The following is a 13937-nucleotide window of genomic DNA, read 5'->3' on the forward strand; positions in this document are numbered from 1 at the left end:
TTCTAATTGGTATCCAAACTCATGGGGAGGAGAGTCTTGCTGATTTTCCAACATACAAATATGAAAATTTTATCACTTAGATTGGCCAAGTTGGAAAATGTCTTGCTAATATTGATTCTGGCTATGGTTTGGGATTTGGCCCATTGAGAATACAATTATAAGGTCATATGCAATAACTTTCTCTTTTATACTACCACTCATTGTCATCACATCCTGGATTTAGGCAGTGACCTGAGAAATGACTAATTCCTCTGGTCTCTGGCTTGCATACAATAGATGATCAATGAATCACTCACATGTCAGCAACTTAAACTCCCCTACCTTCTTTCCTGCCTGACAGAACTCCCAACTTTGGATGAGTTCAATCAGTTGTATTCCACTGCCTATGCCTAGGCTGATGGGTTAGGCTGGAGAAAACACACACAACTAAACAGATTGTAAACTCTGCCACAATCTGGGACTTGTAAAAATCCTACTTTTTCACTCGTCAGCTGACTCAGTGGAAAAAAAAAAATTCCTTCAAACTCTCCTCTTTCTAAGCCTGTTTCTTTTTCTTTTCCCCTCCCCCATTTTACACAGATAAACTGCCTATTCATCAAGCCAATGAAAGCCATGACATCTTACCACCAACACTACAAATCTACCTGCCTTTGCACCCATCCTCCATGCATTCCTTTCTGAAAGAATGCTGGTGGTCGTTTAGCTAAAGTAATTCTTCCATCTGTCCAATGACATAATATCCTCCTAGACGTATCAGGCACTTACTGCTATTATCCCTCTTTTTCTCTGTCTTTACTCTTTCACTTTCTACCTGCCCCTTTACATCAGAGTGAAAAACAGAATAAAACAGATGTCTCATGCAATAAATACGATCTCACGTAATTAATAATTGAAAAAATAAAAGCCTTCTTTAGAAACCACATCCTCTTTCAGCTAACATCCTTCTCTACTCCCTTTCACAACCAAATTTTTGGAAAAGTTTTTAATTGCTGCCTCTGTTTATCCCAAATCCAATCAATCAAATAATTCTCTTGACTCTACTTCCTGAATATCTCTCAAAATCATTCATTTATCTGTATTCCTACTCTAGTCCAAGCCATGATCATCTCTCCTTTGCCAATAACTTCCTATCCTTCCTATATTCATGTTTGCCCTCCAGTCTTCTCTGCACAATAACTGAAATGATACTTTAAAAACTCAAATCTCATTATGTAACTCCCTCCTCAAAAATCTCAAAGGTTTTCTACTGGCGTAGATAAAGTCCAATTATCATCATCATAATTTATATATGGTCTTATGGAACTTGGCCCCTATCTTATTTTAATTCTCTAACTTATCCTGCCTTTCCTACGCTATAATCATACGAGTTTGTTCTCATGCAAGTTTGTTTTCACTTCCACAAAGTTTCTATGGCTTTATCAACTTAGCACATTTTGCCTGAAATATATCTCTAGCATTCACCTCACTCCTACTTATCTTGTCTTTTGAGTTTCAACTTAAGCTCACTTTCTCAGAGAAACTTTCCCTGATCCTCCTATAGCAGGTTAAGTCTTCTAGATATGTGCTCTCATTGTACCTTGTAATTTTCTTTGTAGCATTCACCACAATTATAATTAATTATTTACTTTACATTTATTTTCTGGCTAGATGTAAACTCCATAAGGATTTCTGTCTTGTTCAGTGATTAATTCCCAGCACTCAGCTCATTGCCTGGGATAAAGCAGGCATTCATACATTTGTTGAATGGTTGAATGAATGAAAGAAAGTGCATATTAGGAATATAAAACATGGTAAAAACACATCCTTTAGGGGCGCCTGGGTGGCTCAGTCATTGGGCGTCTGCCTTCGGCTCAGGTAATGATCCCAGGGTCCTGGGATGGAGCCCTGCTCAGCAGGGAGCCTGCTTCTCCCTCTCCTACTCCCCCTGCTTGTATTCCCTCTCTTTCTGTGTCTCTCTCTGTCAAATTAAATAAAATGTTAAAAATAAACCACCACATCCTTTACAGTGAGAACAGACCTTCTTTTTATTCATATATTGAGATAAATTGCAGAGACTGAAAGACAAAAATTCATCACAAATCATTCAGCAGAACATCCATTAAAAATCAAATGCATTTTCTTTAACAGAATTCTCACAGAAAATTTTATAAGTCTGATATCACATTAAGTATTTTACAAATCAGACGTTTTTAAATCTAATTGTATAATCTTGAATGCACTATAGACAAATAAAGTAAGATCTCCTTTACCAGTTTCACTTCATTTAAACTTACACAAGGCTTCCATTAAAATTCCATCACACCTTGAAAATTACCTGCAGCTTTTAAAAAACACATGATTTAAACCTTAATGGAAGAAGGTCTTATGTAGCCATCCAAAAAATGAAAACAAAACAAAAATAGGTAAGAAGCATTTCTTAATATAATTATAAAATATCATTTATGTGTGAGTTTCTTTCTTCTCATTGGTATAGTCAGCCAACTCAAAAACAATTCATTTTGAAACTGATGCTTAAAATACTCCAGTGTCATCGGAAAACTTCTATTATTTTAGTGGTACTCTTAAATGGCAAAGTAGAATCAGACTGGAATGTCCCGACTCCTGCGCCAAAGTGAGTAAGAATTGCTCAAATTCATGCCGGGTGTCATCGCTGGGCAGTTACGAGATAGCTCAGCAACCAGTAACCCCAACAGTTCATAAGAACTTACTCAACTAGACACTTTTGAGAAACACTTCTTACCCCTACATAGTTCCATTGCTAGAGACAGAAAGATACAATTATATTTGAAGTGTGGGCCTTCTAATAGGAATCTGTTTTAAAAATTGAAAAGGATCCATGGAAAAAATTCACACCAATGAAATTCTGTGGAATGATTTTCAAAGTTAGAAATAAGAATATCCACTGCTAATGGAAGCCCTGCTCTGTGCAAACATAGTGTGGTATATATTGAACAATCACACATTTGAGGTATTAGCTGGAAAAATATATATATGTACACCTATACATGGACACAGCCACAGAATATTCACAAGTCCATTGGCCCCAAAACCAGCAGATAAATTAAATGAGAATGAATCACGTACCAACAGGAAAAAGTTACACACAGGGAACTTACAAAAAATGTGGTTATATAATCCTTAATATAAGGAGTATGTTTTGAATTAATGTTTTGAGGGAAAATGTTTCCATTTACATGAAAGTGTTTATTTAACAGTAATGGAAACCAAAAAGGAAGCCTGAATTCCAGGACTGTGTTGCCTGTCAGATTATTAAGGGGACGTGCAAGAATTCCTTGAAGATCCTCATTCTACTCACTTTTTCTTTATAATTACAAATTAGAATTTTAAAAGATTTAAAAAGTTTTGTGAGTTATTGTTGTACTACTCTTTCCTTTTTCATTATTTATAGAGAATTTTATTGATTTTAACTAGGCAATAGTCCAATGTGGCCAATGGACATGGTTTTTTAGCTATTTAGTAAAGATTAAAATTCAGATTTAGTGTTCCTTTTCAGAAAGTGTTCAGATAAGAAAAAGGATTATGAATGCCCTTTCAGTCTGCTTCACTCAGGATGAAGACAGTTGGTAATATGAACCTATGCTTCATGTGGGGAAGCTGAATAAATGCACAAATTCTCCTTTTGAACCATATGGTCCTTTGACATAACACTTACTTAACTGGAAAGATGGCTCATTTGGTTCTCAGGTCAACATCAAAAAATATTTCACTGCCTTAACACAGGTCGGAGATTTATTTTTTTTAAGGAAATATATGGGAATTCATTATTAATAATATGTCACAGTTATTAAATAACAGCTGCATTTAAAACTATTACAGATCAACAAAGAAAAATTGAAGAGGGTAATCATTTCTCTCACTATACACTATTTTACATACTAGTAGAACTGAAGATTTAACAGGAAGAAAACTAAAGCATAAAAGTGCAATCACAGTTAAGGGCTGGAACTCCACATTACTGTTCCTGTGAACACCTGAGCTGACACGAAAGCAGAGTCGCTTAATGCACTGGCATATTTATGCCTTAAGGATTTACTCTTCTCTACCAAATCTCTGTAAATTATAAAAAAAACTGTAGTGATTATGAAACAAATTCTTATTTAAGCATTCAAATGCAATCTGTTCCCAAAATATATTGTTTTTATTTATTAGATGGATTAAAACTTGAATTTTCTCATTGAGAATGAAATTCTCAGATTTGGTCAAAATAAATTCTGAAGCTTATAAGCGACTAGCACCAGTCTACTTCGGAACTAAGGAATCAAAAAAGGAGGAGAAAAGGTACTATTTACTTTCCCCCAAATCCTCACAAGGACAACGTTTATATGTATGTGTAAAAAGAGATAAAAATGTAAAGCATTAATAAATATAGTTGCTGCCAAACTTCTAAAATACCAGTTAGAAAAGCTAGTAAAGCAGTATTCAAAGATTCAAAGCTTTCAGGCAATGGTTAAAATGAACAGTACAAGTTATCAAATGAAATTGCAAAGTTTGTGTAGTAAAAATAAGATGGCAAAATATTGGGATTTTTATTGTAAGAGTAGCAAACATGAAAATCTTACATCTCAAGATAGTTCAAATCTTCTTACTTTGTAGAACTAACCCAAAATTCTAAGACACTTGATTGGGCCTTTATACCAAAATATAGATGACATTAAGGACTTAATCTTTTCTTGCATACTTTATATGTGGCTTAAATTATCAGGCACTCCATCAGTTATTTCGCACAGTTGTTTGAAAATTTTATTTTATTGAACACATTTCCCCCGAACGTTTTATGAAATGTGATGGAATGCAGCAATGCAACTGAAATATAATACTGTCCAAAAGCCATATACGACTTCATAATATATAACTTCACTTAACTTGGTAACTTCATCTATCCCCATAAAGCCAAGATTAAGAGAAAAAGAATCACTCAACAAGAGTTCAATTCACATTCGCTCAATCACAATAGTGTAAATTTCCCATTAAAACTGGAAAAATAAATGGACGAAATTTTTTCATTTTAAGTTTTATAAGTTTTCGGATGTATATGAACTTTCAAAGTTAATTAGAATGCTATGACCTTATTTTCTAAAAATTCATTCTGCAGGCTCAAGAATATATTTAAATTTGTATTTTCTTTTAAGCACTGCTATTTTGTTTAATTTAAAAGTTGCATTTCTAAAAGAAAACTGGTGAAGATGTCCAGTTTTCCTAGGGCAGTATGTTGTTTAGTTTAACTCACTAATTCATTCGGATATTTCTACTGATTCACCTGGAAAAGGGGATACAAGAGAACATTTTAAAAAGATTGGTCATTTTAGCAGTTTTATTCAACAGATGCTATAAAATCAACCACAAGCAGAAAAAAAAAATCCTTAAACAAAAGAACACTGTCAATAGAACTAGCATGCTCTCTCTCACACACACAAAACTACCAAAGATGCATTCGTGTTCCATTAACTGAGTATGAAGCAAAATCATTAAGATATTACAACTGTTAAACATAGAAGACTAGAAATCAAATAGTTTTCACACTCAATATACAGACACCAAAAACTTCAATTTCCAGCTTGTTTTTCTAATTTATATTATGGATTGAATTACAGAGAGCTTATTCCTATAAGATAATTGAATTACTCAATGGTGAATAGTTTTTAGCTCAGAATTTTGTAAGGATAACTTGCTAAAAATCACTATTCTACCTGCTGCTCACTGTTGCATGTGGCCAAATAGATCATGCCCTGATCAAGTAAGTGTGCTGTAATCTACTTATACGTTTAAGAGTTGGCAATCAGGTTAAAAGGCACAAAGCTTCATTTTTGTAGTATTTTTCTCTTATTACTCATTTGTAGAAGAACCCATTTACTTTGGATCCTGCTCAAATGATCACTAAGAAGAAACTAAAATTTCCATGGGGGGCAAAACAGGTGGGTCCTCTTCTTCATAAATGTTAGCAGCCTTCAAAGACAGATATATAAACATGTGGGGGCCTTTGAATTACTGGAATTGCAAATGACATAACTGGAATTGCAAATGAAGACCCTTTTTGTTTAATATCTACATAGCCATTTCCTCATATTTTCTTTAAAATCTATCAGTATAGCATTTCATTTCTATGCATGGCTTAGCAATTCATAAAACTAAATAGCAAAATGATACTCTACACCAGTTCATTTATCTCAATATATATTCTGGAATATAATGGCAATATTAAAAATATCAATTCCCTCTAAGCTGATAATGCTACAAGATTTACACAGTTAAACAGCTTTTTGTTTTTTCTTTTCTTTTTGAAAAAGTTTCATTGCTTAAACTCCACATTCGACATCTGACAGGAAAAACGTAATTTTGTCACAGAACATGTACTCTATCAGTTTAAACTAAAGTGTCTCATGGAGTTAAATGCTAAAAGAATTTAAATAAAAATGCAGTAACCCATATATACACAAAATGATCATTCCATAAATATTTACATGACCAAAGGAAACATGGAGAATCACTAAAACTGGAAACTGCTACAGGTGTGATAATCCTTTCTCAAGACATTTTTAGTTAGGAATAATATAAGCTTTTAAAGTGAAAATAATTGCCAGAAGCATAAGTAAAATATTAATTTTAGTTTTCAGTTCCCTACTATTTAAAGGAGCCAGTTAGGTCATAAACAGTCCAAGATTTCAGGGACCAACTATTCAGTTTAGTTTTTAACATCCAATCTTTTTCTTTAGCTCTCATGATGAAACTAAACTTACTTACAGAAAAAATAAAGAGTACACTAAAAGGTATAAATACAATCCCAGTTCATCCTCCTTTATAAATACTGGTCAGCCTCTCCAATTCTTTACAGTTGTCCATGCTCAAGGCGTCTGCCTTTCTTCGGAGCCGATCATCACGGTATACTTTCGCTGCATACTGCATATCTGTTTCTGTTAACAAACAAAAATATTTTGCTAAGTAGATAATAATTTAGGTCACCTAGTTATTTAAGCTGAAATGATATTCAATAGAAGCCCTTCAATATTATTTCTATTAACTGACCTTTTTTTAAAAAAGAAAGAAATCCAAGTCTTACTCCTAAAAGCCTTTGGAAGCCTAGCATGTAAAACAAACACAGAGCTATTCTGGGAAACAAATGAAAATAAAATCCTATCCCTTTCCCTCACTCCCGTCCCCAATGGTTTAAAAACTACTGCTCTAAAGCATCATCTTGTCCTTTCATACTAAAGATAAATTATATGCTATTCAATCCTGCTAGTGGTTGTTTTATCTGTGACCTCTTGTTAAGGTTTCAGATTAATTAATTACGCCAAGACTGGAGTAGAAAAATTTGAAATCTTGTCCCGAGTTTGCTTAAATTAAAAAAGAAAATTTTACTGAAGGAACACAAAAGGGAAGAAAGCTTGCTATAGAATCATAGTAGTGTTATTTAGCAAATAAGTACTTCTGAGACTTCCTTCAGTATGTGGGTAGCACTACTAAAGAAAAATAAATGGACTATGAATCTTTAGGTAACTGTTCCTTGTTATCTTCCTGTTACTCTCAGTCATTTCACTGTTTATTAACACTTCCAAAGGGTGGGGGCACTTAGAAAAGATGTAACAAGACCCAGAAAAAAGTCAAGTTACTTTCTGAAAAACAATGGCCCAAGTAAAGGATATCCAGTCAGGACCACATTCAAAACATACTCACAGCAAAAGTATATCCTCTTTTTAAAGATCTTCAGAAATGACCTTTTATTCAGTCAATCCAGCTAGAATTTAACAACTCAATCAAAACTGCTCCATCCCCTTTATTTACAAATGAGGCGCTTGTAAAATCCTTTTACAGATATGTCTTCCCAGATGAGGTAGATAAACAAACCCAAGTTCACAGAGCTTGTCAATGACAATCTAGATTCTAAGCCAAACTTCCAACTCTTAGCCTAATATTCTTTCCATTACTTCAAATTACTGCTTGTAGTTTATAAAAACCTATTGTATCAATCTAGACATGGGAGTGTTAGAAATGCCTGCAAAACAGAAAAACCCTGGTTAAAAAAAAAATCCATTGGCCAACAACCTTTTTGATGACATTATTTTATAAAACAAGAGGAGTTATCCTAATCAACAAGTAAAACATTCAATCAGTGGATTAATTAATGTTATACTGAGCTCCTCTCACTTCCATCTTCATTTAAAACCCCAAACCTCTAGGGACACCTGGGTGGCTCAGTTGGGTTGGTTAAGCGTCTGCCTTTGGCTCAGTTCATGATCCCAGGGTCCTGAGATTGGGCTCCCTGTTCAGCATTGGGCTCCCTACTGAGCGGGGAGCCTGCTTCTCCCTCTCCTCCCCGCTTGTGCTCTCTGCCGCTATCTCTGTCTCTCTCTCAAATAAATAAATAAAATCTTAAAAAATAAATAAATAATAAACCCCCTAACCTCTAGATGAATTTGTTATGTTTTATTTTGAAAATTTCAAGGGGCACCTGGGTGGCTCAGTTGGTTAAGTGTCTCACTTCAGCTCATGTCATGATCCCAGGGTCGTGGGATGGGGCCTGGGAGGAGCACTGTGCTCAGCAGGGAGTCAGCTTGTCCCTCAGTCCCTCCCTCCATTTGTGTTCCATCTCTCTTGCTCTCAAATAAATAAATAAAATCTTAAAAAAAATTTTCCAAACCTACACAAAGTTAGGAGTGCTACAATGAACACTCTAAAACTTTTTACACCGTGATTGATCAATTCTTCACATTTTGTCAAATTTGCTTTAGCTGTCTCTAGAACAAAAACTGTTATTGTTGTGGTGGTTATTATTATTTTGCAAAACCTTTTGAGAATAAGGTGCAGACATCATGACCTTTCATTCCTAATTACTTCACCATGTTTCTCATAAGAACAAGGGCATTGTCTTACATAACCACAATACAACTTTCAAATTCAGAAATTTAACAATACTATAATCCTATTATCTAATATATAATTCATATTCACATTTCGCCAGCGGCCCCCGTGATGTCCTTTATAGCCATTTCCTCCCCTCCCCATCCAGGATCCAATTCAGGATCATACATTGTACTCAGTTGTCATTTCTTTTTAGTCTTTAAGAGTTTTGTCTTGTTCCACTGACATTGTTGAACATGAGCACATTGTTTTATAAATAATGACTTATTAAATTCAGATTTAGTTAAAACTTCTGATAGTAACTTTCTTTTTTTTTTTTTAATTTTATTATGTTATGTTAGTCAGCATATAGTAACTTTAAAAGACACACATATAACTGTGTAAATATAGCTGTAGACAACTTGGTATGGTAAACAGAACACAGGCTAAAAGTCTGTGAAATATTAACACCAATCTTGCCAGATGATTAAAAGGTTAAAGTATACCAAGCAAAAACACTTGGCTTATAGTATGAATAGAAAAAAAATAATTATAGTAAGTCTTGTGTTAACTAACTTGGCCTAGGTAACATGTTGATCGAGCCAGGGTCTTATCTTGCAAGGCAGCCTCAGAGCCTGTACTTTAGCCATAACATACTATCTTCCATAAATATGAATATCTTTTCCTTCCTTCTTTCTATTATACAATTTCCCAATTATTTAAGGTAATAGAATTTAAGTATGCATAATCCAAAACTCACCCCTATTTGGCTGAAGATTAGAATTTGTATTTGAAAGGTGATATATCTAATGTGTTAGTCATTCTTTTAACACAAAATATGCAGGTCTTTCATACATTCATTCTTATAAATTCATTAATCCTTCACCCAATTATTCATATATCCATCGAAAGTTTACCATATGCCTATGATAGGTCAAGGATTGTATAAGGCACTAGACATCAAAAAGTGAAATGAAATGAAATAAGTAAAATTTGGTATTCACTGCCCTTAAGACCTTCTGCTAACGCAGTTTCTCAGCCTCAGCAATGTCGGCATTTGGGGCCAGACAAATCTTGTTGTGGGAGCTATCCTGTGCATTGTGGGATGTTTAGCAGCACCCTGGCCTCAATCCCTTTACCTTCCACATTACCAGATGTAATGTGAAGCAGAGGCAAATCATTCCCAGTTGAAAACCACTAGTCTAATGTAACCTTCTCCATACTGAGAACAGACTGATTTCACAGACTCAGAGACTGAGACACCAAGGAGGTTGTATCTCTTCTAACCGCCACCATATAGAATATAGATGAAGAAACTGAGGCCAGAGATAAGAACTTTCTTGGAAGTATACAAAAATTATGTTTTATCAGATTTTCCCTAGTGGATGAGAGATGATGATAACGGCTACCATTTTCTGGGCATTTTACTACCTGTGAAACACTTTATTGTCTGATTTAGTTTTCACAACAAACTCACAAAGTTGGGTATTATTGAGAAGACTGTGGAGCACAGTGCCTGGATTCTGGAGACAAATGGACTGTTTGAATCGTGGACGACTGCTATGGCCCTGGGCAAGTTACTAAATTCTCTTTGCCTCAGTTTCCTTGTATATAAAATGGGTATAACTTCACAGTGTTGTTGTGGAGATTAAATGAGTTAATATATGTAAAGTGCTTGGGACAGTGACTGAAATAAGAGGTATTATATAAATGACAGTTATCTCCTCCTCCCACTCATCATCATCATCCATTTTATACCTGAGGGAGTAAACGCAGATTACAATATTTGGCCCTAATCACTCAGCTAAAAATTTCAGAGCTAGGATTCAACATTAGTTTAATTCCAAAGTCTACACTAGATTGTCTACATTATTATTTGTAACAGTCAGAAAAACAATAACTATAACAACACTAGCTTCACATGCAGCATCCCTGTAGATTCTTATGGTCAAGCTTTTATAGGTGGAACCGCTTCTTAAGTTACAGAAGTTGAGGCTGGAAAAGGCTAAACAAATTCACTAAGTGTTCCCAGTTATGTACAGAATAAAGGAAAATGGAATGTCGACAGAACTCATTATACATTAAGTGTTAAATGTTTAAGCTAAATTAATGAAGAGTTTCAAACTTCACTCTGAAACAGGATGCATATTAAAATTGATGACATAGCTAATGGGCCAGAATTTTTTTTCTTAGTGGTACATAAAATAATGATGCATGTTACAATTGACAACATCTTAAATAAAATGGAATTTGGTATTATTCACTTATTCAACCAAATATTTATTGATAACACCACAAATACCAATGACTAAGTGTTTGCTATGTGCTGAATACTGTTTTAAGGCCACATAAAACATACTGTCTTAAGTATTGAGCTCCAATTATGTGCCAGGCAATTCTAGAACATTTCTTGAATAGAGAAATCTACAAATAATCAATTCTGAAGACTCTGAAGACTGAATAAGTTTTTAAATATTAAACATTTCATAAACTTACTTTGTTGTCTTTCTTTCCAGCAATTATTTCGAATATTAGTCACATAATCTTCTTCCACGCTCTTTTCCACTTTTTGTAATAACATTCCTTTATATTCATTTTTAAAGTCCTTGTTGACATAATAAACGACACCCAAGTTTTCTGTTTGCATTTTAATAGTTTGCCCTGATCCACTGTAAAAGAAATGCTTGATCATAATTTTTTAATTAAAATTGTACATTTTGATCCTGCTACTACAAACCAAGCTAGCTAAATTAAAAATAATTAAAAAGTTAATATTGATAATCATTTATTTACATTATTTCAAATTGCCTAAAACCACCATCCATGTCATAAAAAGTAATCATATTTTAATATAGTATGTTCTTATAAGTCCTTTCAATTTTTATTTAATAAAAATCTTATTTAGAAATAAAAAGTTATTTCTTATTTTTAGACCAATCTGTTTTTAATACTGTAAAATCACTGGCAATATGATTTTACCAAGTTTCCTTTATGTTCACTGTATTCACTAAAGTTTTCTAGAATGCATATTGTGTTAAATTTTCTTTTGTTCTGATCTCTTCTTATATATAAATATATTGTGGAAAAATACTTCATATAACAAAAAAGTAATATTTGCTTTTCTTTAACCAATATTTTACAAAGAAAAGAATGAAGTCATTTACTCCTCAATGATATAAATCTATATAACATCAATTATAATTCTACTTTTGTCTTTGAAGTATTTTTGTCTTTTAAACTATTTTTTGCCTTTGATTTGATAGGTATTGTGATTACCTATCACATTAAATTGCTATCAGGTTCAAAAATAGTACTTCTGTCCTTATCCACAATGGACAGAAATGTAACTAACAAGATAATACAAATTTATCACTTGAGTAATTATTTTTTAAATTAGAAATTTAAAAATCTGATACACTTACAGAAGATTACTTAAAAGTTGAAGAGAGCACATGGCCCTTTAAAGGAAGCTAGATAAGAAACAACAGTTTTTTTTTAAACTTCACTTAGCTACTTACGATCTGGGATATAGGGAATAAGGAGGATTAGAGACCATCAATTGGCTTAATAATGACACGAGGATCAATATAATAATGGGCATCAGCTGGATAAACACAGAAAAACCTCCCTACAAAAAATCATCAAAAAATAATAAATTGTAATATAATTGTAGTTGTTAATAATTCAACAGTTGTCATATATTTTTAGAGACAGAAAGGACATTTGAGATCATTTGGTTCAGTGCTTTCAAATCTGCCTGATCGATATTATCAACTTCCTGGAGTGATTCTTAAAATTACCACTTTCCAGGTGCTTTATGTAGAGATCCTGATTTGGAAAACACTGATATAAACTGATCTCATGTTACAGATGAGGAAGTTCTCCGTCTCTCTTGCAAAACTATCTTTCCCTTGACTTTGAGGATGATACGCGGGAGCAGATGAGTGGCAGAGCTGGGACTCAGGCCTTCCATTTTTTGGTCCAGTGTTCTTTCCATTTACCTTCTTTCTACTCCATGTCATTTAAGTGCTATATGCAATTGGGTATAACTGCATTAGAACAAGGAAAGTAACTTCCAACTTAAGTTCTTCAGTATTAGTTCTAAATGTTTTCGGACCAACAATGAGAACTTCAAAGCATGCATACTGCAGGGGTATCTTCATCAGAATCATAGAACACCAAACTCAGAGGTATCATTTTGCCCACCACCCTCCACCTTGACTTCTACCCCTGCTCCCTTAATATCCCTAAAAACTGTCTAGTCTCTATTGAATACATCTAGTATGAGAACACTCATTATTTCCTTTTAAAACAACTTGCCCTATTTTCAGACAACTCTAATTGCTTTTCCTAAGCTGAAATTTGCCATTTTGAGGTTTCTAATCATATCATAAACATACATCTCCTCTTTCTTCTTCTCTTTCATGTCCACTATGTCGATGCTGATGTTGATGGCTATAACCAGCTCGTCCATTTGAAAATGAATGTACACTACCTAAAAAATTAAAAGCAAGGTTAAATTAAGGAGAGCAACTATGATCAGAAAAATCATATTTTCTTTTACTTTTTTTTAAAGATTTTATGTATTTATTTGAGAGAGAGTGAGCAAGAGAGAGAACACAAGCAGGGGAAGGGGCAGAGGGAGAAACAAGACTCCCCGCTGAGCAGGGAGCTCAGTGCAGCTCAATCCCAGAACCCTGGGATCATGACCTGAGTCGAAGGCAGATGCTTAACCAACTGAGCCACCCAGGTACCCCTTCTTTTACATTTTTATTAATTTTTTTAAACTACTAAAATAATGCATGTTTTGTGAATTAGAATAGTGAATGCTTATTGCTCTTTCCTCCTGTGAGTAAAGGGTGGATGGAAACAGAAATGATTCTTCCCAGACTTTGCTTCCTTTAAAGTAGAAGTTCTCATATGTGGAATTTAAGAAACAAAATAGAGGAACATATGGGAAGTGGGGGAAGGAGAGAGGGAAACAAACTACAAGACATTCTTAATGACACAGAACAAACTGAGGGTTGATGGAGGGAGGTGAGTGGGTGATGGGTATTAAGGAGGGCACTTGTGATGAGCAC

General features: G+C 34.1%; 1 protein-coding gene across 2 annotated transcripts in view; it reads right to left on the reverse strand.

Annotated features, from left to right (window-relative positions):
- Nucleotides 1-1999: 1999 nt before the first annotated feature.
- Nucleotides 2000-13937, reverse strand: part of DNAJB14 (DnaJ heat shock protein family (Hsp40) member B14) — a 50280-nt gene continuing 38342 nt past the window's right edge. For both annotated transcript variants that reach the window (XM_035030155.1, XM_035030156.1), the window contains exons 5-8: nucleotides 13257-13351; nucleotides 12375-12484; nucleotides 11353-11525; nucleotides 2000-6929 (exon numbers count right to left, since the gene is read on the reverse strand). In XM_035030155.1, the coding sequence (XP_034886046.1) occupies nucleotides 6805-6929; nucleotides 11353-11525; nucleotides 12375-12484; nucleotides 13257-13351 (503 nt within the window). In that variant the 3' untranslated portion in view covers nucleotides 2000-6804. The remainder of the gene's footprint in view (nucleotides 6930-11352; nucleotides 11526-12374; nucleotides 12485-13256; nucleotides 13352-13937) is intronic.

Source organism: Mirounga leonina, unplaced genomic scaffold (assembly GCF_011800145.1).
Source record: "Mirounga leonina isolate KUSES-001 unplaced genomic scaffold, KU_Mleo_1.0 Mir_357, whole genome shotgun sequence".
Lineage (NCBI taxonomy): Eukaryota > Metazoa > Chordata > Mammalia > Carnivora > Phocidae > Mirounga > Mirounga leonina.